Source organism: Cololabis saira, chromosome 23 (genome assembly GCF_033807715.1).
Source record: "Cololabis saira isolate AMF1-May2022 chromosome 23, fColSai1.1, whole genome shotgun sequence".
Classification (NCBI taxonomy): domain Eukaryota; kingdom Metazoa; phylum Chordata; class Actinopteri; order Beloniformes; family Belonidae; genus Cololabis; species Cololabis saira.
Window position 1 is genome coordinate 20,207,100 of NC_084609.1, and position 26,669 is coordinate 20,233,768.

Consider the following 26,669-nt stretch of genomic DNA (forward strand, 5'->3'; position numbering starts at 1 on the left):
AGCTCTGGATGTTCAAAGTTTTGGGATTAAATTGCCGGCGAAATCCGTCTGATTCTTTTTGTGATCACGTCTCAGCTGAATTTGTGCAGAAACTGTGTATAAAGGGTATCAGGCGGAAGAGCTCATGGTGTAACCAATATGAAAGCCTTTGGTAGATGCCGGATAAACGTCAGATTGTCTCACGACTGACAGAAATTCAATAGTCCATCTGTCATCTTAAAAGTCAGTCCATTTGCACAATTTTGTTTGTCAATTTCAGTCATAATTCAATGTTAATCCATTCTTTCTTTCATTTTGTTTTAGCAGGAATCCTGCATGAATTTCAACCTGAGGCAAAATCAACACCCTTGACCAGAAACTGATGACATAGAAATGACTCAGCTGAGGGAAATTTTCAAACATCCAAACTGCTGAGCTGTACGCCATACCTGGAAATAAGCTTTGCAGGTACACCCAAACAAACTAGACTATGTGTCATGACACTAAGGAGACTGGGACACAGGAATAGGATACAGGCTTATACTCTGATTTACTGACAAGTCTGAAATAAAATGCTGATATTCAATAAATAAATCATGTAATGCAAATTAGTAAGGTGATACAATAGAGATTACCAAAAGAAAGGTTTCATTGACAAACTGAGGGGTACTGCCTGGGTACATTAATCAAAAAAGTTGTGTATGAAATATGTATACACTTGTAAATAAGATGAATTAAAAAAATAAAATAAAACTTTTGCCATGCCTTATCAATCTGAGTGCGGAAATCCTAACATCCCAGTTAAATGCATTCAGGAAGTATTTTTAAAAAAGCAGTTCATCAGGTGACCACTAGGGGTAGACTTCAAAAGTGAGTCAATCTCCATTGTGAAAGAGGGTCCCAGCAGAGCTCTGCTCATCCACGTTTCAACTCTGGCAGCACTCATTTTGGTTGTCTTGCTTATGACACTTAAAGTAATACGCAGTTAGCAAAAATGTCTAACCGAGTGACACAATGTGAGGGCGTTCCAGCGGCTTCCCAGGTCTGTTCGTTCTGCACCTTTGCAACATGGCGCTGCACGCTATGAGAAAAAAGAGGCTTCAAAAATACTCTCCACAAAGTTTATGGATGACATCACGGCTTGTTTGCCCTGTAATTATACATTCTACTGTTGTGCTCTGCGAAATACTTATAATTTAACCTTTTTGTGAAATGCTGCCACCACGTGGTCAGAAATGGTTTTGCAGGATAAAGTGGCTTTAGGCTGAGTTGGGCAAACTGAGATGGGTTTATGTGCAGATTGAGACTATAGATAGATGTTGTACAGACCCTCAGATATGAATACCTATATATATTTGTGATTTTTACTGATAAATGCTCTTTACAGTCCTTTCTTGCGCACAGCAAGTACACAAATTGCAGCAAATATTTGTCATCATTTTTGTTTGCTTCTTGTGTTGTTTTTTTGTTTCATGTTGAAAAGGTTTCACACATAATTAGCTTCTATGTTTGAGGCATTTTTCATAATCTTTTTATTATAAAAGCTGATCTCAATGCTTACATTCTTCACATTCTTCTCTAGATTCAAATTTTTTTCTGATTATCCAGGAGTGTCTTCAGACCACCGTTACCGTGCATGAGACATTTTATTTTAGTTAGTAAAATGCATTCTGCCACCAAAGCACATCCATAAACAGACAAAGACATCTATATAGTATGTCTGTCTTTTCCTTTCTTGGTTTCGACGCAGACAGTAGAAACATGCACAAAGACATCAGAGGCTGTTGATTCGTGATTGTCATTCCAAGCAGCCATTTCTGATGTAAGTGGGGGGAAATCAAAGGTTATCGTCTGTCAGTGAATGCATTAGGAACCATCGTATTTCCTGCTCTTTGTGCCACTTCTGTATGCAACGCGGCCTTCCTTTCAATTAGTCTTCATGAATACAGATGTTTCCCACTGTTACAGGCTTGGAATGCAACGTGATGTGTCTTGGAGTTCCCTTTTTTGGGATTTACGATGAGTATTTTGTTTTTGTCACAAGACAGATGTGCTGATAATTATCCTTCTCCGTGATAACATAGCAAAAGTGAAGAGCCGTCCTTGTGTAGTTCACAATCTTGTTGATATATCTACTGTAGCCTTGTGGTTTTCTTTATTTTCCTTCATAAAATGAGTAATGCCCCCTGCCTGGTGGGCTCGTACATCATGGGGCTGCATCTAACTAATAGGCTCTGTGTCTTCAAGCAGCCACTGATGGCACGGGTTATGACAAACTGCATCAACAAGACATTCATTACCCTCAACATCCTAGCAACCAAATCACAATTACCGCAATCCAAAAGTGGGCATCCGGCCCCGCTGCCACACTCTTATTCCTCGCACATCATGTCACCAATGCATAAATTAGCCTCCTTTTGTCACAACAGGGGAGCTCGCGGGTTGAGAATTAGCTCAGTTTGTTTTGCTCTTACTAATGCTCAATGACTGCAAAACTTCTTCAATGAGAAATCAATCATTTACACTTTCATTTTTACTTCTGCGCATACAAATGCACGTCGTGTCGGGGGATTATCTGCATGTTTTTTAACGTACATTTTATGCACGCATAATTGTGTTTATGCGCATTGGTGCAGATAGTTGCCTTGACTGACTAATGTAATTGGCCTGAGCATCGACATGATTCCGTTGTCGAGCGCTGTCCTCCCCGCCGTCATTATATCGCCATTAATCTCTCATCTGCCATTAAAAACAACAGCCAGCGAGCTGAGTTTAACAAAAGCGCGCTCCGTACTCGCGCCCCACGACACACAATGGCAATGAGTCTGAATTAGGCTCTCGGGGGTCACAGATTAGACCCGCATAACTCATCCAGATGGCTGAGTTCACAAAGAGGTTGGATCCTTTCTTCTGCATGAGAAAGATGAGCAACATACAGGTTTGTCTTCAAATGCAAATGATTCTATTGTTTATGAACAGTCTAATGATTAAATTATTTGAATAGTGTTAAAAGCTGACAAAATAGTGTGGAGTTGTGTTAATTAACAAACTTATCTTTTGTGTGTGTCAGGGAGTTGGGTAAATCAAACAGTGAATACACTAACGAAGAGCTTTTATATGTATTTTGAAGTGAAATCTTTAGTGTCCTACCCAGCCAACATCAGTGGTAAAATAATGAGAAGCTGTTGAATGCACAGCTCGAGCTCGTGCATGGGTCTTGCCTCTTTCCATCATCATTTTTGACAAAAATGATCATTAGTGTAGTTCCTCTGCTGCAGTAACTTCATGCAAATGTATAAAAACAGTGGTAAACCTGATCAAATTTGCTTTCCGTGTAAAGACAGGAGAGCATTTCCTCATGTTGAACAATGGGGGCACAATCTGTATAATGGAGGGAATTAAAAACCAATCACAAATAAAAGGGGCATCAACTCCATCACAATGGGAAGCACTGATTTTTTTAATTCAATTTATTTATACTAAAAGGAAATGTGGCTTAACTAGTGACTGTGCAGGCAGTGAGGGCGATAGTACAGAGACCCAAGCAACTTGTGTGTTGAGTTCATTGATTGTGGAATTATATATATAATTTTTTTTTTTAAAACCACATTGTTGCTTTTGCTTCAAGGTTCCTCCCACCATTACAGCTGGTTGAAATGATTGTGACCCTGAACAGGATTGAAGTGAGTAAAGAAAATGACCGAACCAAGTCTGACAATTTCTCGGCTGATCAAAAGCGATTATTCTCCAGTAAAGAGGGCTTTAAATCCGTAGCTGTATGCTAACATTTAAAATAAATAAAAGACAAATCACTTGGTCTACACTTTTGCTTTGGTAAATCCTGATAATTCTTAAAAAAAAAAAAGCAACAAGATTTTAATTCTGATTGCTTGGAAAAAATCCAGCTTCCCCTCAAGCATGAAGAGGACAAGGAAGAGGCAGCTGCACGGGATGAACAGAGGAATATTTCAGTTCTTATTTGACCTAGAAAAAAATGATGTACTTTACTTATACTATACACTTATAGTAAATATTTAAACATTATAAAACATGCTGTATTTAGCACATTTTCTGCCCTTTGGAGAGCATGATCAAGTCAGTCACCTGCTGACTTGTGTGTTCATTGTTCTTCTAACCAATGACTGACTGTACGTTTCCATACACGAGCAGGGCTATAACAGGGTTATGAAAGTTATAACAAATGGAATATCGAAGGCGAAAGGAACAGAAATTAAAGGTTGACTGAGTATGAATATCTGCTGACTGAAAAACAGGAAATTACCAACCAAGTTACCAGCAAGAAAAAAAACAGAAAAATTGACACGAATGGATCTGAAGCTCAGGAAATCAGCAGGAAAAAAATATATGCATTCTCAAAAATGTAATAAAAAATTAAAGACAATTTAAAAGAAGGCAGCACTGTTTAATGCTGTATTATAACATTTTTTAGTTATTCACATGAGCACAGATTTAGTTGAAGGCAAAAAAAAGAAAAAGACGCCAGCTCTTGAAGCAGAGGGCATAATTAGCAAAAATGTTGAAGCCTGGAAAGTGAAAACATTTTACTGGGGAGCAGGAAAATTAAAGATTTATGTTCTGCTTTTTGCATAAATCCCTTTTTTTCTCTCCCTTGTCATAGACGCGTGGAGTATAAACTTAACATTTTCCCATCTTCCCACCAAACTTCTTCATTTGGAAGTGATTGATGCATGTTTACGTTCACTGGAAGCACCCAACACATTAGCATTATTCAAAACGTGACGCTATCACCGTCTGCTCTTTTAGTAAGTAAGAATGTGAGCATCCAGTGTAAAGAAAAACACCTTAATCCAACAGCGGGTGCAAGACGTGCTGTTGGACGATTTTCCCCTCATTCAACCTGACTCGATCAATACTTTACACCATATTCAACATTTCAGTGAGCGAGTGTAAGTGTACAGTATCGGAGCGTGAATTGCTAATCAAATCTTCCAAAGTTTTATACGGCACATCTGATAACGATAAGTGGCGGGGTGATTGATTATAGCGCTCATTAAATCAGAGCATTGATCCTCACAGTGGGCCATGTGTCCGATCTGTCCGGACTTCTAGGTAACATGGCTGGATAATCTGACAGATTTTGTCATGTTTTCGTGGTGTTCATGCCTGTGTGGTACTTCCATTTCTCATTGAAGGTCTTGTAAGTCATCCTTTTATGCTGATGAGGAGAGGAGCAGTGCACATTACAGCTTCTGGCACTTTTTATGATTTGCCTGTTGAGTTTGGAGCCTCAATTGCACACAGAAGTGTTTTGAATTTGAGCGCGTAGCATTTTTGGTTTCATTCAAATCTTATGCTCCTTTTACGTTCATTATACCTGAATATTTTTGGGATGATTTCTGGTTAAATAGTCTTTCATTTCCACTCAAACTTTTTTGTCCACTGTTCTGTTTAGGGCAGGGATATTCAATTGGCGGCCCGCGGGCCACATGCGGCCCGCCAGGAGCTTTTATGCTTAAGCTTTTATGTGGCCCCTGGTCATATATCAAAAAAAAAATATATATATATATATATATATATTTTTTTTTTTTTTTTAATAATAGTGATGCACTGAATGTTCGGCCGAAAATAGCAAAAAAAACACTTTCGATGTTCGGTGGAATAAGTGGGGAAAAAACCGAACAGTTAATAACAGCTGGAGTGAGGGAGCAGTGTTAAACGCAGCAAACATGTCAGCATGTCAGATCATTACTTGGATGTGGGGAAAAAGCATATGTAAACTAGATATATTCAAATGTATAATGTATTATATTTACATAAGTCTTCGTCTTTGAGTGCAAAATACATTTTGAAAACCCCCACATTTTCAAATTGTGCGGCCCTCTCCATACAGTCCTTTTGCAGATGTGGCCCCCGGCCGAATCTAGTTGAATACCCCTGGTTTAGGGTTTAGACCGGCTAACGCATCACAAAGCAAGGAAACACAAACCTGAAATGAAAACCCTTAATGAAACCGTGCGGCATATTTCCAAAAACAAACAGGGAAGAAAAAAATAAAAACCATTAGGAGGGTATTTCCCATAAGCAAAAGGCTTATAGTTACACCTACCCCTAAATGCATTCACCCCCCCACCATGCAGATGGTTTAATGTTATTCTATCTGTAACTGGACTCAATGTGGACTCAGAGTGGGCCTAATGACTCCTAAACCCGCGTCGGTTAAGTGGGAATTCAACACCAGCTTTCTAATGTAACCCAATCTCCCTTCAGACCACCTGGTACTGAGACACACGCTGAAGGTTCAAAACATACTTGATAGTGGCACAAAGAAGAGCAGCTGACGATTCAAGTAATCAGCCGTCAGCATTAAACAAGGCACTTTAAATTATTATGCATTACGTAGAAATGCTTGAATAAAAGTTTTGCTTTTGATTATAAAATTCAAACTTGGTCCCAGATCTCACTTGGGAGACCGTTCATGTAAATATTGTGATTCCCTGAGGGTTTTAGGTCTCAAGTTGTGTTTTTGTACCTTCGCAACCTTTTTACGGGAAATATTTGGTCACATATTTCATGTGAATGTGCACATTTATGTAGCAATAAATACCTACAACGCAGCCATAACTGCTCCAAACGCTTCGTCTTAACATCCGTCTAACCTGCCAAAACACAGCCTGCAGCGCGCGGCCCCGAGGACCATTACTGGTCTATTCCGGTGCGACGGCGGCGTCAGCGTGCGTGACAACACAAACACAATTCTAGACAAATAAAAGACTGATTCTCTTTGCCACACATCACTGAAACGCCACCTCTGTGCCAGGAAATGTAATCTTTTTTCTTTCCAAGGTTTTTTTTTTCCCCAATATCAAATCCGAAGCAACTCCAAGGAAGGCTTATCATTAAGTATTATTAATGAGTTGAATAGAAAAGGCAGAGAGACGGACAGGAGCAGTGAAATGGAGCGAAGTCGAAACTGTGTCTGGTGACTGATAAGTGATGGAGGGAGGAGGAAGCAGAGGAGGAGGAGGAGGAGGAGGAGGAGGAGGAGGAGGAGGAGGAGGAGGAGGAGGTGCTGTTTCGGAGGGGTTAAGAGGGAGAGAAATCCCGAGAACGAGTTGAAGTGAAAGACTCATTGATGGTGAAAACTCATCTTTTCAAGCTTTTATTGGCTTGCCACTTCCTCTACCATCTTCTCATTCTTCCTCCTCACCCCCCTCGCTCTCCATCGCCCAGCCCTCCCTCCGCACCACCTCCCCTCTTCCCCTTTTCACTCTCCCGCCTTGTATCATTTTTTTTGTCAAGGCTACTCGGGTGATATGTAAGTGCAGAAATCAGGGGGAGGTTGATAACAGCTGATAAATCCTCCTGTCAGCTGCTAAGAGCCTGAATGGCATTTTTACACGCTAGTAAAAATGGAAAGGAAAAAAAAGAAAAGAGCCCACAGTAAAACTGATGAATGGACGACCTCTGCGTGATTATCCTTCCACGTGGTGGAGGAACACAGTGAGCGCAAATATGCGCATCTACTTTTGCAGTTGTGTGTACATTGCATCCTCCTCCGTGTGGAGGTGAAGAAGAGGAGGGGATGGGGGGGTGGTGGGGGTGTCACTGCCCAGTGAAAGCGCTTTCATCCTGGGCTTATCAGAGCCAACGCAGGGGGAGATTGTTGGCCGGTGGAGCGAAACGATGGCGATTGTTGCTGCCCTCACCTCCCCCTCTCTCCGGCACTGGACCAGTCTTCCCCTGATTCCCTGATTCCCCCCATCCTCCCTCCACCCCATCCAACAGCACGCAGGAACAGACTGTAGGAGCGTTCAGCAGTACTGATACTTTTCTCCAGTGGCTCCGGATCACATGCAGATAAAAACTCGAGGCTACGGCAAAGCTGTCACACATTATCTCTGTTGTTTCCTCTGGGGATCACACATTTCACGCGTTAAGGCCGACGCTGAATATTCACCCATTTCCTGTTTCCATTTTTGGGCCGGCAACCAGGAGACACGCTGCCCGCGGTGCCAGCGACAAGACCATATGCACCTCTAAATCATGTGGCATTATCGCCACGCTGTGCTCCAATGAGCAACCGTAAGCGTGATGGAAGACACCAGATGATCTTTGTTAAGCAGCAGAGTTCATTTCCATAATGCTCAATTAACATTTTAGGGAAGAAAAGTGATGTAGTTATTCATTTTAATGGTTTACCCTGGTAAATATGCAAAATGTAGCTGTCTGACTGCACAACAAAAAATAATAGATTGTTTTTTTTCCTACCATACAAACTGCCGCTCGGAACGGCACGCACTTATCGTGTATATGTGCATGAGGAATTACGCTCACAGGTGAAAAGGTCAGAGTCACTGACCCGCACGGCTGAGCAGAACACTTGTTGGGCTGAAAAATGCATGAAAAAGGAAAAAGGTCAGATCTTTCAATGCTTTTCTTTTTTTTCCAAAGCTCAAAAATCCCACCGGAGGCCGAGGCAGACGGGAACAAAAGACGAGTAAGTGTGGTGCTTCTCTGATAAGCAGACCATTTCCTTTCTCTTTTTGGCCTTTGCAGAGTATTTTACAACCCAAACCCATCAAGCAGAGGGGAGAAAGGGATTCTCTGCAGTCCTTTGATAACGGTATTTACCATGTTCTGCATTACACTCTCAAAAAGAGAGCTAGAGATGGAGTATCTCTGCAGATGAAGTCATGGTCCAGGTCTGATCTGACCAGATGGAGGTGACGGCTGTGTTAGTCTGACCACAGCCTCCGCTGCTCAGCGTGGCGCTCCCTGTGCACCGTAGGTGGTGGCGAGGTGAAGGACTGTCCGTCTAGCCCCTTCCGTGGTGTCTAACAGGCTGGACATGAGGCAGAGCATCTGTCTCGGCAGTAACCGCACTAGTGCTCAACCTTGCACATGTAAAGGGATATCACCCCGCAGTAACACCAACGCCGCAGAACTGTTACACACACATGCTTTTACTTCACCCATCTTTTTCTGGACCGGATCAAAGATCAGGGTGAAATAGGTGGGACGCTCTGCTATGATTGGCTGTTAGAGTCACGGTGGCTAGAATTACTGATCCATCTCCAGGTAACAAAGGGCACAGCTAAACAGTGCACTTCTCCCTGTCTTCATATCAATGAATGTTTTTCAACATGAGAGTAATTTTCTCAAGGTGCACCCACACAAGGATATTTGAATCATTCCCGAGCATAGCTGACCCCTGAAGTTGTGAATAATCTGCCCACAATCCCTTGTCCCTGGCAAGGTTTGAAGATGTGGAAGGGGGAGGGGCCAGTCGTGTCAGGCCATGGTACGACTCGGCAAGTGTGACCCTAGAAGTTTTGTGCTCAGTTGCGCAAAAAACCTTTGATTTATGCTTTGCGCGTAGGTTACTCACGGCCACAACGCCATCGGGTTCACACAGACGCTGTAACGACGCCGTAGCTTTGATGCAGAAGTATAAATACAGCTAAGCTGTGCTTGTATTTGGATGAAAGACCGAATGCATGTAAAATGACTAAGCTATTCGCCTTAGCGCTCGGTCCTACTGGCGCTGCATTCAGGCTGCACCGCGCGTTTGACTTAGTGTTTCAGGAGCAGGGTGTTTCTTAATTCCATAAATTCGGAAGACTACGAAATTGAAAAAAAGGTTTTAAGATGGTGCAAAAAAAAAAAAATCACAGTATCATGCTGTCCCCTGGACATTTAAAAAGAACCATTACATAATCTCAAAACACGAGTCAGAGTCAACTAATAGTCTCTGTTTTCGTTGTTTTTTCTGACCTCCTGTGAGCTCGATCCCTACAGTGTAAATTGATGCAGCCGTGCCCGACAACCAAAATCAAGTGTTTAATGGAGCAGAGCAGCAGGTTGCTACTGAAACGCACCGCGTGGTTCTGGTGGGAACACTCTTACCAGCAAGGGTCTCACAGTCTTAATACGGCCCTGCGTTGCCTGAATGGGACCCCTTGGGTAACTTACAGTATTAATTAAGTTTCTTTACGGTGGACAATCCAGTTTCCATAGTTTGTTCTTGAAACGATCTGCGCAGTATGTAAGATAATTATATTTACATCAGACAAACCAGTGTCACCTTTTCCCAAGGTGAGGCGTATCTAGTTGAAAGCAAAACTATGATTTCTATCCATTTTCACAAAACCTTTGATGTTGATCTTTTGGTTCTAACGGTGTGCAGCATGCACATAAAGAGTGGTGACAATTAAATATGCCCTGTCCTTTATGTGCATGTTAAGTACACATGCTCACATTGTGACTCCTTCATGCAATTCATCTGCACTTGTTTGCTAGTATTTGTGAGTATTTCTGGCAGTTGTAGCAATAAAAAACAAAACTGAGAGCAAAGATAGATTTGGTTTAACAAAATTTTTGTACATTCAGTTTTTTTTTGTAGAGAAACACAATGAATCGAGTTACTATCAGGGAAAAGTTCAAGGATTTTGACCAGAGTTTAGATTTTCTTCAGATCCCATCATAATCCACAATAATCTGCCTCTTGTTCATTAGAGATTACACAACAGCGCTGATTTTGTTAATACCTAAAAGCAGAAAACACATGGTCCCGTGAGACTCTGTTGGCCAGAGGCTGCGGGACAATTTAACACGACCACAAGGAAATACATGGAACTGCATTTGCTACAGCCTGAATGGAGCCCTGCGGTGAGAGAGTGTGTGCAGACACACAGACACACACACACCAAATCACAAATGAAACATTGAATGTAAATGGTCTGACGGGAGTCATAAATATCTCAGTGGCCGCTGGGCAGCTGGGATGGAGCAGCTAGTCGTCCTGTCTGAAAGGTGCAGCTGTGTGAACAGAGATAGACTGCAATGTATGGGACAGGCGGGCCTGCAGGCTGAAAAGTCAAATTGCCTTCTGAAATGCTCTGTTACTTTCTTAAAATGAGAGTATGTCCCTCACAATACATGGTATCGTTACAGGGAGAGCCATTGCATTAACTCCAAAAATGGATGCAATCCATTTTGTGTGCATTTCCTCTACAGAAGACATCTAACACCTTTTAAAAAGAAAAAAAAACAACAAAAACACCAAGGGCTTAAACGACAGCAGAAAATGGAACAAATGTTGTGTATGTAGTAGCTGAATAATTGACTCCAGGCGAACTCCAACATCAAATATACATGTACAACAACCACAAATGTATTTCAGCAGGGCAAACTGTTCAAATGTGGGACAGTGTAGCTGCTCGTCCTGTCACAACAGTTGACACCTCAGCCTGCAGCTGCATCCACGCTCAGCAACAAAGCAACAACATACACATCAAGTCCGTGGGAGTAGCTCCCGGGCTAAAATAAAAGGTAGTCCCTCGATGCGTCGAGCTGGAACTAACACCAAAGCCAATTAAGGGGCACGACCCAGAACCCATCTGGTACCCGAACCAGATCGGTCCGTCGTCAAGACTCAGCGCTGCCAGGACATCTGCTTCAGCACAAGCCCAGAAATAACTAAACTTGTCATGGGGCATTTAAATCAAAGGATTTGACTTTGTGGTGTGTTCATTGATCACTTTATAGGAGAATTCTGCTTTTGTTTGGTAATGCAACATTCAAAAAGATGAGCTTTCAGTCTTCTGTCTTGATGATAATAAGTTATTGAATTAACAAATGTAAATAGTTGTTCTGTCTTTTTCTGACAAGAAATCACACCGCCAACGACCATTAACCATGACACAAAGAAGTAAGAGACTCACAGCTTCAGAGCTTTTAGACGAGCGTTAATATGTCTCGAGGACTGCCACGCTCGCACCTGCTTCAACCCTCCTCCTGCTAATTCATCAGCATATTTCTTTTCCGTCGGTGTAATGAGCTCGGAGTGTCCCATTGTGTGGTGCGGTTGGAAGTTAAACAGGGCAAACGCGCTCCGAGTGTGTGTGTGCCAAAGTAAGACGGGAGAAGGGAGGCACACACAGAGTGGAACTAATGAAGGTTATAGAGAAGGAGAAAGTATGAAAAAGAAGAGAAAAGATTGATAAAAGGAAAAAATGAGACTGAGGGATTGCTGAGGGAGTCTCCCTGGATTTGAAGAAACCCCTCAGCTTTGAGTTTCAGGACAAAGTCACACTGACACACTTACTGCCTGGTGAGACCCCTCTCTCCCTCTCTCTCTCCCTCTCTCCCTCGCTCTCTTCACTTTCTTTCACACTGGTAATGAGAACTGTAGGTGTCCACTGACTGTCACACACACACACGCACACAATAAAAGGTTTAACAGGAAGTGAATGTGCTCACTTACAAACACACGTGTGCCGTTTTCTTGGAAATCTGCCTGGTTGCCAAGACACCTACAGTCTGACGCGGAAACAAAAGGAAGCCAAGAAGGTTTTGTGCATGTCTGTCCATGCAAACATAAATGTTTAAAGTTTTGGACAAAACAGACAGAAGTTGTATTGTTGCCTGAATGTTACTACCATACCAGTCGTTTGTTGGTTTTTCATACTAAAGAGGGCTTAGAGGAAAGAACGTACCAAGTTCTGTTCTCCAGGAAGAAGGTCAATGCTATAAGCATCGACTAATAATGGAGTTGTCTTGAGTCATGGCTAAAGCCGCTCAGCTGCACCAAGTGTCATTTAAACGCATCAGAGCCTAGCCAACATCACACATCTCTGGACACGGCTTTAAGGAGACGAGCTGCTGCTGCTGCTGCTGCATCAACAGCACAGACACCTCTTAGCTCTTGAGCTCTATCAGCGTAACCCGACTACCCTCCCAGCGCCATCCAGCTAAGGTCATCTTTCATTGTAACAAAAATATGCTCACACTTACTGACTCAGGATTAAGTTTTTGAACACCTCAATATCTTGAAATGGGACTCTGCAAACATGTTAGCAGCCTTTAGCTTAGCAAAAGTTGGTCAATGAGCTTTAACCCTCAAAAAGACGAAATAAAAACAACCAAGTTTACTCTGAATACTTTCAATCCAGTGGAGTCGAGATGTTGGCTCCTGTTCAAGGCACTCAAAGGAACTTTTGCAGCCTTCAGGGTCCTCCTACATGGAGGTCGGGTCATCTACGACACTGTCTGAGATTTACCCGTTTGATCACAAGCTCTTTCGTTTTCTCTTGAGTCATTCATTTCTTGAGTGTTTTATTTGTCTTATTTTATTGTGATCTCCACTGCAGATCCGTAGCTACAGTAACGTCCTTATTCTTGATCGTACTTATACACTACAACGTACTTATACAATACAACTGTCATAAGAGACAACTGAGGCAGGAGTGCAGAGTTACTTTGAGTGCTTTTTTTTCTCTTTTTTGCTGGCATATTGGCTGTGAAGCTACAAGTACTGTACAATGCTTTTAAAAAACACCAAAAACCATTGAAAGACATTGAACATAATGACAAAAACCGTCCTTGGTATCACTTTAAAAATGCGATTAAATTCCTGATAGCTAGGTTGGCTTATGTTTGAAGGTTGTGAATCAGCTGTTCTGACTTCTGCAGATAGGTAGACCCTCTGATTTTCTTATGATTCATATTTTCAGCTCAAAAGGAGGTTATTCTGGTGACGCATTGTTCCTCTCTACATTGAGACATATACTGTAATATCTATTCTTTAGCCACATTATAGCCCTGTATAGTACGTGAAGTAGACTGGTCGGCTGCAGACTAGAAATGTTCCTGGAAGTACCAAACCATCCAGCTACTACTTGCATACATGATCAGTATGCATTAATATCAGTAATGTATGCAGTTTTGAAAGCTGCTGTTGACTGAAGCAACTACAGGAGATACCAAACAGAACATTGAGGGGTTTTCAAATCCTCGCGGCAGCTGAGGAATTATGATAACACTGTAGTAAATGTTGTGCATTTAAATGATCGAATAGACTGGAAACTAACAGCGAGTGTGATTAAAAAGATATGGAGCATGTGCTTCACAATTGAAAAAAAAAAGCATTAGTTACAAAGGTAAGGCTGGTTATTATATACTGTACCTTTTGTTATGATTATATTTTATTAAAAACTTAAGGGGGAACATTTGGCAATAAAAAGTGCATTTTCAAAAATGCCAGATTGTTCCTTTAGAGTGACACTGACATGGCAATCTGACTGTTATTCACACACTCACGTCTACATAATTAGACCACGCCCTCAGAAAGCCCAGTCTGCTGTGACTGCTCAGCTCCAGACAACATCCACCTTTGAAATTTAAATTTCACTGGCTGCAAAGTCAGTGAAAAGCTCCGGAGCGGAGCCTAACCTGTCAACTTTTTCTTTTTTACTTAGTAACTGCTCTTCATTACTTTGAAACTTGCAAATACAATTAAAATAGACTTCTTTTTTCCACCATTATTGAATCAAGCGCACATTGAGAAGCACAAAAATCCTTAAACCTAATTCAATAGAGACTGAAAACACCTATTCATTAAAACTCTGCTTCCAATCCTTTTGAATGCATCTTCAAGCAGCTCATCAGCGTTCATTTCCAGTCGCTTAGATAAGGCACCTGTGCCTTTGTTAGTACAAGTAAATCCCAATCACTACTACAGCATTACAAAAAGAAGCTAAGACCTCCTAGAGTTTCGTTAAATTGACGTGGATAATTTTCTCGTGCTCAGAGCGGGCACGCACGCAGACATTTGTGGTCTTATTAATGCACGGAGACGTGTAGCGTGACAGTGGAACGATCTTGAGATTGCAGCTCCGTGAACGAGGTTCATAAAAACAGCATCCAACAGCAATGGAAGGTTACGGGAGAGAGATTACATGTTTGTTGAATTTCTTTAAGAACCCATAACAAGACGACTTACTGCCAGTTTATCACCATCATTAACTCCTACTGATTAACCAACAATGTTTAAAAAGATATCTGCACGTTATGTAATAGGATTCTTTGGCTCCCGGTCACAGCGTATACATCACAGAATTATCCAGCAGCGACGCTCAGCCTCATTATGCCATATCCAGTTTCACTGCTGTCTGTAATAGTGGAAGATACTGAATGATGAATGAATCCAAGCCTGATGTCCGCCAACAACAACAGAGAAAAACCCAGCGCACGTGTTTCCTCACATTTAGCCTCACACGTCACCACACTGCTGTCATAAAAGTGTACCCTGTAATTATCGCGTTTAAAGTTTGAAACCTGTGAAAACATCACTGCTGATGATTTTCAGAGAAAAGCCAAAGAAGACGTATGTTAAATGTTTTGGACAAAAGAGAAAAAAAAAAGTTATTTGTTCACCGCGTGACGTTTAAATGCCAATAATAACAGCACGTTTCTAACTTTCCTCTAAGGTCAATAAAGTCTTCAAACACAAATGGAAAAAAAAAAAAGGAAATTGATTGAAAAGCATCAAAATTTCAGGTGCTGGATTGGATCCTGTTCCAGGTCAGTAAGTCCACGCCTGACAAACAACACAAAGGAAAACAGCAGAACGCATTTGCTGGCTGTCCTTTGAACTGCTCTGCTTCTACGGCATCGAGCAGAGGAGATGTGATGAATTCCCCTGGAGCCGGCGCAGGAACGGGAGCTGAACTTCCTCTCACATCTCCTGCCACCGAGGAAAAATAACTAGCTCCACTCACTTTGATGGGAGGAACACACACATACACACATACACACACACATACACACACAGGCTTGGTGCTTGGCAGCTTGGAAATAACAAATTTTTCTACATTTCTCTCATGTCCTGCATTTTCTCTGACTTTGCTCAGCTCCTTCCTGATTTTCTGATGTACCGTCTCCCTTCTGACCTCCTGGCTCACTGGAGGGAAATCCAGACCTTCCCAAACCCGGATCTACACCCTCACCTATGCTGTTATTACATAGGTACTACTCCCTCCACCCTCGAGTCTTACCTGTGCAATCTCATAGAGCAGTTTGTAGTGTTCCTCTCGTTTCTGCAAGGTGCACAAATTGCAGCCCATTCTAGTTGTCAGGGAAACGGTGCCGAGCGCCCGCTGGAGTGTGTGCGCTGTCTGCGGTGCGTGAGAGCTCCCCCCAGGGCGGTACACACTCGGGCTCCTCTTCCTTGGCTCCCCTGCTCCTCGTTCTCATCCGTGTATCCTCAGAGATCCCCCTCTGTCGCTCTGAGCAGGACACACACACGCACACACACACACACACACTTACAGCCACACGTGTCTCAGCACAGTATTTTAGTGGAGGTTGTCACTGTGTGTGGGTTTCTAGTGACGGTATCAGACAATAATCAGCTAAGTAAAAATGCACCTGGCTCCTCTTTCCCTCTTTGCTGTCACTCCTTCCCCTTGCTCTCACTTGCATGCCTCCATACACACACTCTGTACTCCACCACCTCCTCTCTCAGTGTGAGCACTCTCTCGTCCGTACACAGTCTTGGCTCGTAGAGACACACCTCCTCCTGTGGCAGGCTGCCTACACATGCCTGCTCCCACTCCAGCTCATGAATACACAGCACCCTCATTGGCTGTTTAAGTGAAGGATGGAAGGAGGGAGAAAAAGGAGGGAGGTGGGGTGGGTGTGAAGGCACTCATCTTAACTTGTGAAGATTCATTGAGTGAACATCGGCGTGGCCGCGTGCGAGGCAGGTGAAGGACACGCCTGCATGTGTGTTTGTATGCTCAAGAGAGCAGCTGTTTGGTATCCGTGTGTACATATTCTGCAAAAACAACCCACATCTCCTATATATTTCGATCCAAAACCAACAAAACCTCAAACAGGATTTAAAATGCAACGGCCTCAGTTAAATCCAGTTAGCGAGAGGGCGATTTGTCCGCGCGCATTGACAACTGGATTTGGCATGGAAGTCAGTTTCACTTGGATCCAGACGGAGAGCCTTTTGGACGAGCGGCGTTAGGTGGGTGCCATGGACGCGCGGTCAGAGGGCGATGGTCCCCTAACAGATGCTTCCTCTCTCTGGCTGCAGTTGGACAAGGGCATCGGACCTGGCTGACACACAGGAAGAAACACAGACTGATATTGATTGGCTTCAAATTAGCTCCCAGCTCCATACTAGCCCATCTCTACGGGGGTGAGGGGGACGGAGGGGACGAGAGCGATGGAAAGATGAGGAGGAGGAAGGATGGAAGAGGCTGAAATAGGACTACGATACACGAGAAGAGCAGTGATGGCATTTATTACAACCATCTCCTTGATATTATCCAAAGATCCAAACAAACATGCTTGGAGAAAATGATTTACATTTTTTTAGTTTCAGAATTCAGAATGATTTCTTATTAGGTAGGGTCAATAATTCATAAAAACAAAAAGTCAACTGATTGTATTAACTTCAGTAATGGTCGAGATCAGGCTACATATTGGCACAAAGCTTATGATCTAATGGTCAGAAGGACAGGATGCTCATTATTTTTTTTGTCCCTTAAGACAGTGGTTCCCAACCTTTTTTCCTTGGAGCCCCCCTACTTGTGTCTAAGACCAGCCAGGCCCCCCGGCCCGTACTAGCACCAAAAGAGTCTTTAATTGAAAAAATGAACATTAATTTAGTTTTTTTGATACGTTTCTCTTTGGTTTAATCTGTATGCATATGACTTTGTTTTTCTCCAATGTCACCAATGTATAAAATACGCACAAAAGGACACAAAAGGACATAAAAATATTTCTGATAAAATGTTTCTTTTAATATGAGACCAACATTTTTTAACATTGTTCCTTTAACAACCTGCCGGAGTGGATTAAATGTTGAGTAATTATATAATAATAAGGAATTAAATCATTTCCTGTGTTTGTCACCAGTGTATAAAAAAACACAAAAAATATTCAAGACATTCATAAATTATTCCTAACAATGTCTTATGAATGACTCATTCGCAAATATAATTTTTACAATTGCATAATTTCAAAGCAGACAAAATTTTGCGCCCCCCCAGGGGGGGCCCGGACCCCAGGTTGGGAGACACTGCCTTAAGAGATGTTTTCCTTTATGAAAATGGTTTGAAACATTCAAAACTACAGTCAGATATTAGGTGATAGCAAAACCAGCTCGCTAAAGCCAGTTAAGACCCAGAACATAGTCAGTGTTTTGAGAGAGTGCTATTAAAGCACAGACCAACTTCCATATCGGGAGTACAGATCCACGTCAGACTGCAACAGCTCTCCACACAGCGCTGAGCCGCCAGGAATATCGTGGAAACTATACGAGTTTCATTGATTACAGTTTGGCATTGGACACCACCATCCCGGAGATCCTAATCAAAAACTTCCCTGACGACAGTCTCTGCTTTCACATCTGCTGCTGGATCGTGGACTTCATCACCAGCTGGGCCTTAATAGTCAAATAGTTTTAATGTATAACTCACTCATTGTTTCATACATGACTTATTGTGTGGAGATATGGGGTAACACCTATAAAACAAATACTAACCCTATTTTTCTATTACAGAAAAGAGCTTTAAGGATAATTAATAAAACCGACTATTATGAACCAACAAATAATCTTTTTATTAAATATAATACCTTAAAATTCCATGATATAGTAGAGCAGAAAACTGTTTTATTTGCCTTTAAAGCCCAGTAGAAACTGCTTCCAAACTGCATTCAGGACCTGTTCCAGATAAAGGAAACCCGCTATGACCTGAGGGGGAAACTCATGTTTGAGACGACTGCAGCAAGAACTAATATTAAAAAGAGATGTACATCAGTTAAGGCTAGAGAAATTTGGAATAGTTGTAATAACAACCTAAAAATGTGTCGCTCTATCGTCAAGTTTAAGAAATTGTTTAAAGAAAATATTGTAAATAAATATAAAACACTATAATTATAAAGTATACTATCAAAAACATTCTAGGATGTGAAATGTCAATTTTATATTTTGTCTTACTTATTTTTTTTCTTCTTTATGTATTGTTTGTTTCCACTGAGTAAAAGTTAATGTCTCATATTTTTGCTGATCATAAGAAAAAAGGGTAGGCACTATAAGCTACGGCTTCAGCCTACACCTTTTCGGCAAAAGAAATGTTGTTGTTTTTTTTTTCTTCCTTTTCATCTTGTTCTGTACAAGCCGAAATAAAGATTCATAACATAACAAGCTGGAGCTCCACCCATCTTCCACCCTCATACTCAGCTCCAGCTCCCTCTCAGGACTATGTGCTGGTCCCATCGCTACGCTCAGTGCAAACCCATGACTCCACTCTCCCAAACACCATTATAAAGTTAGCTGACTACACTATGATGGTCGGATGAATCACGAGGGGGGATGAGTCGGCCTCATTGTGATGCAGACTTCAGGGTGTGTAGCGCTGACTCCCTTTTCTGTGTCAATCAACAGGAACCAGGTGGACAGAGTTCACATCATCACAGTTCTGGGATGTCTGGCCTCTGACAGACTCGCCTGTAGACTGGCAGCGCTGTCTGCGCTTCCCGAGGCTACTCTAAATAAATGAAGATTCAAAATTAGTAAATCAGAAAAAAATGCTTGCGCTCTTTTACCGCTCCACTGAGAGCTTCTCAAGCACTGTGCTACGGTGTTATTGAGCATTAAAAAAAGATTGTAATCAACCCCCAGCTCTATATAAAGTGTTTAATGCAGCACAAACACATCATTGGCTGTGATCTTCCCCCATTAGAAGTTGCAAACTCCAGAATCGCCAAGAGCTCCAAAAATCTCTCAGGACACTTCCCATCCTGAACACTCACTTTTCTGACCCATTACCTTCAGGCCGATGCCATCTGTCTTAAAACAAGAGCTAGCAGACTGAAAAATATCCTCTTATTATTTAGTATTTAGTACATTAAATGCTCTAAAATTACACAAAGCTGATCTGATCAGAGACACAATAATTTATCTATACACATATTCAAATTATTCATATATTATTCTGTTACTACTACTTATCCATTTACTCCACTGAGCTTTTATTAATTTAATAAGGTTAGAAGAAGTGTTTACTGAGTGAATGTGTTGATACAGACAGACCTTATGGGAGAGCATCCCAGTGTCGCATTTTTTTTAACCAAGGAGAATAATGGCATCCCAAACGGGACTACGTTTGACACTTGTGGTTCAGATACGTTGCTGGCGAGCGTTATCTGGGCCAGACATGCCCAGAGGTCATGAGCCTGTGTCGCAGGGGCCACAAGCTGGCTGTCACAAGGGCTGCACCAAATGTTGCGGGGGAGAGACGTTTCCTAAAGGTCCAAAGACAATGAAGATTTGGGTCACGTCTGGTGGATATGTAGCCGAGTGCTGGCAGTCACATTCACCCTGGGTTTACGCCATCAGTCAAGGACAAATATGGACCAAAGAAAACTGCAGAAGGTGCGAGCGTTATTTGTTGTCTGGGGGCCGGTAATCAATGAGTGAAACAGTAAACGCAGCGATGGCAGAAGCTCCATGGGAAGCAACTACTGGCTAGCAGAAAGGGTGATAGATGAGCCAGCTGGATGGAGTTTGTTTTTAGATTTAGCACAGGCTACTGTTTTCTGGCCAGACTTACACTCTTTTGCAGATTGGCACAACAAGCGTAGACCATGGTGATTACCCATCATATCATCATGTGGGTTTTTTATGTAAGCTGTTATGAATCTGCTGTTAAAGAAAACGCCAAAGTTTTGTCAAGGTTCCCCGTTAGATGGACAGCCTCTGTGCCAGTACAGTTAACGCAGCTTAAACAATTATTCTCTGACATGCACATTTTCAAACTGGCAAACAGCATGCAGTGTACTATACAGAGGTGTCAAAAGTATTCACATTCATTACTCAGGTAGAAGTATAGATACTAGAGTTTAAAAATACTCCTGTAGAAGTTGAAGTTGAAGTATCAACTCAAGTTTTTTACTCAAGTAAAAGTATAAAATAACTGGTTTTAAAACTACTTAAAGTATAAAAGTAAAATGTATGTAAAATGTAAGGGGGGAAAAAGCCATGAAGGACAAAAGCCATTGAAAATGAATGCATCTTAGTATAATGCAAATATATTAAAGAACCATATATGTGTACTATTGAGCATTAACATGTGTTTCAGAGAGCAGGAGATATGATGACTAGTTGCCTATAAGTATTGTAATGGTGCAAAAAGTCAAACTTCAGAGGCATGTAATCATTTATCCTAACCTTTATTGGAATGTACATCCAAGTTTAGTTGCAGGAATCTGAGGGAACGGATGTAAGAACAAAACTGGACAAGAACATCTGAAACAACCACAACCAAATTCACTCTATCCGGACGGCGCAATTTAACTGGATAGTTTTTTTTAAAGGCCGAAATGAAATAGAGTAACGCGGCTGTTTTTAAAATGTAAGGAGTAAAAAGTACAGATAATTGCGTGAAAATGTAAGGAGTAAAAGTAAAAAGTCATCTGAAAAATAATTACTCCAGTGAAGTATAGATAACCAAAATTTCTACTTAAGTAAGGTAACGAAGTATTTGTACTTCGTTACTTGACACGTCTGGTACTATAATAGGGCAAGAATCTTGAGTCAGGAAGCTGCGTCTGAATGATGAATAGCTGCCACGGCTAAAACCAAGAGCGCAGATGCGTCATCCTCTCCATCAGCAGTCACTGAGGTTCAGGGATCAGGACAGTTCAGTCAAGGGTGTCAGAGCAGGTCCAGATACAGCCTCCCTGATAACACTTAACTCTTCTTTTGAGTCCCTCTTGTCTCGTCTTGCTCTGTGATGAGGTCACTGCCCTCTCCGCCGACCTCTGCCGTCCACTCTTTGGGGTGACGTCATCAGCTTCCTCAGGGTTCTTTTCTTTGGCTATTTCATGTTGGCTTTTTGTGTCCCTTCCTTTCTGAAAGCGTTTGCTAGTTTCTCGAGTGCTGATATCTGCAGTCTGGGTGTGGGATTACAAATATTACCAGACTCTGGCTCGACTGCCACCGTGATCCTCCGTAAGCTCAGATTTGCTGACAGTCCATGACTGTCCACTATCACACATACAGACCATACACACACAAAGTGGTGTTCAAATGTTTTCATTTCTATATTTAAAGGGTTGTTACCTGTAAAATGAAAAATAGATAATAAACAAATGTCAGTCAGCCTTCATATTCAAATAAACTAACCATGTAGACTCTTTTGTATAAGCCAAAGATATAGTTATCACTTATATTTAAGCAACCCCCCCCCCCCATTCTATACAGGGCACCATCAGGCTGCAGGCATAAAGGAAATCCCCTGCTGCAATGTATTACTTGAAAGTTGTGCTAGTAAAGCAAAATTTGTGCCCATCAGCATGAATAAAAGGATTCTGCCCCTATATTGGTCTGAAATGTGCGTCTTGCTGTATTTCTCAGCAGGGCTTCGCTTTCCGTGCACCAATGTAACAGTGTGATGTATGGCATCATCATAAGTGAGTGTCAGAAGTCAAACTGTTATTTTGAACCATGAGAGCCCTTTCAAGAGTCAAAGTGTGATGGTTTTCTTGATGTGCTTTGCAGAAATAGGTAGTCAGGCAGACTATCGGCCGAACCCACTATCAAAAGAGCAATACATCAGATTTTATTCACTTAGATAAAACAGCAGCTTCAGCATTTACAGTATTTGTGACGATAAAGAAAATAGTACTCTAATCACCTTGCAAGAAAATGATGTCAAGCTGTGGTGTCAGAGGATAAACTGCATCTTTAAACCAATTTTGCCGAAAGGGAAACAAGGCCAGAGGCTTGAGGTGGGATGAGAAGCACACGTGTTTTGGATTTATGGCTGAAAAGAGGGGGGGACTGATTCCACAGAGCAACTAGGCAACAGTGAAACATGGTGCTGCCGATTTACAAACCTGACGACGTTTTGATACCTTAAAGATAAAATCGAGTACACTCTGATCAAAGACAAAGATCGTACCATGTTCCTCTGAGACATGCTGCAAGGTTTGGTGGCATCCTTATTCAAGTCCATGCAGTTAGAATGTTAATGAATCAAAAGAGCTCTTAAGCGTTGCAAAGAACAACTTGAACAGCAAGATACACTAAGATATGCTGGTTTGGATGGCCCTTCTTCCATGGTGTCCATCAATATAACTAAATGTCACAAGTCACAACAAAACAAATTAACAACATGGTAAATAAAAGAGAAGCCCCATCAGAATTAAGTGGTTTCAGTATTACGAATCCGCAGTTGGAAACCTATATGGGCTAAATATATGGGACCCTTAGGGATAGAAGTGAAGAAGATGGCCTAAAAAGGGGAAAAAAAGTGTGTTGGCTCCCATATAGTGTTAGGAACATATACGCACGTAAGCAGTACTCGAGTTGTAAAAAACAAATTAGGGGGGATGGTGAACTTAAAACAAGACTCATCACTAGAAAAAACAACAATTTTCACCTGTTTCAAGTAGATTTTCACTTAGAATTAGCAGACAAATCTGCCAGTGGAACAAGATTTTTTTGCTTGGAATAAGAAGATAAATCTTGTCCCACTGGAACATTTTTCTACTTATTTCAAGTGAAAATGTACTTGAAACAGGTGAAAATTGTCAAATAAGTTATTTTTCTGGTGATGACTCTAAATGTTGAAATAGCAGTAAAACCATATTCATTGATGAAATGACATAAGGGATGGAAAGGGGGATGGCAGTTTTACAGAGGGGATGATTTTGACCGTTTTTATTTCAGGGGGATGAGTTACACCGTTTTTATTTCAGGGGGGGATGCCATCCCCCCTCATCCCCCCTCAACTCGAGTACTGCACGTAAGAGAATTAACCAGTTGGATCCCACCTAAAACACCAGGTGGATCCCACTCAGATTGCATGTGAAAACACAAGTAGGGGGTAACCATAGAAGCTGCAGAAAAACTCATGAGGGACTCATTTTGCAGCCCATTTTGAGCCCATCTGGGGCCTCCGTGTAGGGATGTAATATTAAACCCAACATATGAGCAGCATTTTGGATTCAGGTAAATATTTATAAACGGTGCCTCATCTTTATGTAAATTCTTTTCATTCGTGTCCTCTGCTTTCCATCACACCAAGAATTTGCCTCCACTTACATTTCATCAACCTGTCCTGTTGATCTCGTATGATGAGATGCTGGACGGGCCCATGCTCGTGTAAAAACTGAAAATACTTGCATTACATGCAGAAATGTGGAATTTCGACCCAGGGGAAAATAAATGACAGGTTTTCTTAAACAAAATATGACTTCATCTTTGATGTGTGAATGCAGCACCGGCAATAACAGCAGCAACGTGGTGTCATACCTGTAAGATTGCATGCTCAATAGATTTTATGACAGGTGGGGTAACAGGAGGGTAAGGACGGCTAAGGTGATTTTAAACGACTGCACTGGTCATTTTATATTTCATGGTTATGTCTGTCAGCAGGATCTTTTAGTCCATCAAAGGTTAATCAGAAATAACGTCCTGGAGAAGGAAAGTGCTGCACTTCAATGGCAATGTGTAACCTCAAATTAGCATCATTTCCTATAGGGCTATGAGTGAAAGAAAATGGGCCACTTCCGACACTTCTCTGTAAGTTCTGAACCGTATGGTGAGGTGTCAATTTTTCAAGAAGAGCACTCGGGTATTTCGACCAATGACAGCTGTGTCAATGGTTTACCGAGCTGTTAGAAGGCGACAGCGTGCATGACGACGGGAGGAGAGTGCTGTGTGGGTAGTGGTGCACACCTAATCAGGAACGATAATCATGGCTGTGCTCAAAGGCCTTCAGAATACTGCCAATAAATAGATTACCTGTGCAAACTTCTCATTCTCTCTTTCTCCCACAAAGTTGCCTGAGAGAACGTAGATGTAGACAGAAAGTGAAGATAATGACGAAGGGCATCTTTTAATCTTTGACAGAAAACAGCTCCAGGGCTCATATCTTCTTGATGTGGGGATCTGAGAGTGTCCTTCATGGAGTGCCTTTCCCCCCCCTGTTTTTTTAAGCCAGTTGAAATGTTTGAAACAAAGCTGTGCTACTTGCGGCACATTAGTTATTACCACGGTTGGAAACTAAAAGCCAACACTGTCAAAGGTTTTCATGTTCATTATTACTGTCAAGGATGTGGTGGATAGGCCCCAGATGCAGGAGACCAGGAGTTTCAAAAATAGTGATTTATTTTAATTCTAACAAAACCAAAGCGCTGCTTAGCAGGATTGCAAAAAACAAAACAGTAGCATTAACGTTGACAAAATCCAAAACCATGACCTGACACATGGAGGGACGAAACAGTACGGATCAGCAGGGAGCAAGGGAAAGACAAGATATACACAGAAGGGTTGACAAGACACAGGAAAGACGGGAATGGGGTTTTAAAATAAAACAGGAAACGAAAAATACCAAAACTGTGACAATTACCTGTTGTATTTTGGTGTTTAAGACCCAAGATTCCTGTAGCCTTTCCATATTGCTTCTTATATGGATCTCGTGAGCTGAAGGTATCACTTTTGACCTGAAAACACAGAACATAGCATGTTTTTATGGATTGATTCAAGTCCAAATGGGCATGTATTAGTTTCCCAGTGTCCATATTTTATTATTAAAGAGAAACGATAAGTCAACAACAAGCTCAGCAACCCTTGGCTGAAGGCTGCTACCCCAGGCTAACCAGAGGACTCCAGCTAAACCGTTTCAACCTGATTAGCTTCTTCCTCTTGGGCCAGCCTGGTCCGTCGGCCAAGGGGACCTTCACCTAGAACCATATCAGACCCTTTCCAAGTTCACCAACTGGACCACTAGCCAACGTTTCTTGGTCACCTAGGTCACTAAGGCCAGAAGTGACTACTTTGCCAAGCCAACAAAGGGCCTAAGCTGGGGGCTAGTGTTTGTTTCAGCTCTGTCAGTGCTCGTACTGGATATTGTTTCAGTAGTCATCTGAAATTAGGATGTTCAGAAAGATTTGATTAGATCTAGTTAGCCTCGTAGTTTATCATGAACTATGCCAAGCTAAAATAGCTAATTTGCTCCAGGTTTGGTCTTTCTGCCTTTTTCCCATTTTTGGATTAACCGGGGTTGGGGTTGTCATTTTCTTCCAACATGAGAGTGCAGAGAGATGAAAAAGATCCCTCAAAAGCACGCTTCTGTGGTAGGGACACACAGAATAGGGTTTTGTCCAGTTGTTTTCAAGCAGTCTTTGAACTAAACTCTGGTCAGTTGACCCATTCCAATTTTCAGATAAACATTTAAAACTCCTTAAGCAATTATATTCGTCTTTACTCAAAATGCATCACTTTTAACCATCTCATCATGCTTTTAAAAGCAACTCAAGTACTTTACAATCTCTGTCAAATATTAAGATAAAATCTCTCACCTAGGGACTAACACATGGGATAGGCTAAATTATTTCAAACCACTCACAGAAAACAGACAGATGTTGGCATAATACTCAATATTTAAGAAATGCAACACAGTTAAGCTTTTGTTTATGTACTAACTTGACAGTTACCCCAAGGCAATGACTGTCTTGTCCAGTTTTTTTTAGCTCATAGTAAAGGGTTATTAGATTAGATCCTCAATTAGCTGTTAAAGGGACTGTTAAAATTGACAGGCGTAATTGAATGTAAAGAAAGATCAACATAAAATAGCAATATTTCAGCTAGTTCAGGCAGCTGGACCTCTCTCAGCCACTGGCTTGAACCTAGAGGCGACCCACCCGGGGCGCTTAATAGCCATAACTAATCCATTATTTAACAGTCTGAACCATTCACATCGCTAAAAACACAATTACAGGACTGCTTATAGCATGAAGCATAATACCGTGGACAAATAATGGTCCATGATGGTAATTGAAAAGCTGCGTCCTTTTCTGTTTTTTTTTTTTGTTTTTTGTTCAAGTAATCACATTTTAAC

General features: G+C 41.7%; 1 protein-coding gene across 1 annotated transcript in view; it reads right to left on the reverse strand.

Moving 5' to 3' along the window:
- Window positions 1-16,223, reverse strand: part of pdzrn4 (PDZ domain containing ring finger 4) — a 55,509-nt gene extending 39,286 nt beyond the window's left edge. The window contains exon 1 of the mRNA XM_061714305.1: window positions 15,798-16,223. Within this exon, the coding sequence (XP_061570289.1) occupies window positions 15,798-15,866 (69 nt within the window). The 5' untranslated portion in view covers window positions 15,867-16,223. The remainder of the gene's footprint in view (window positions 1-15,797) is intronic.
- Window positions 16,224-26,669: the final 10,446 nt, after the last annotated feature.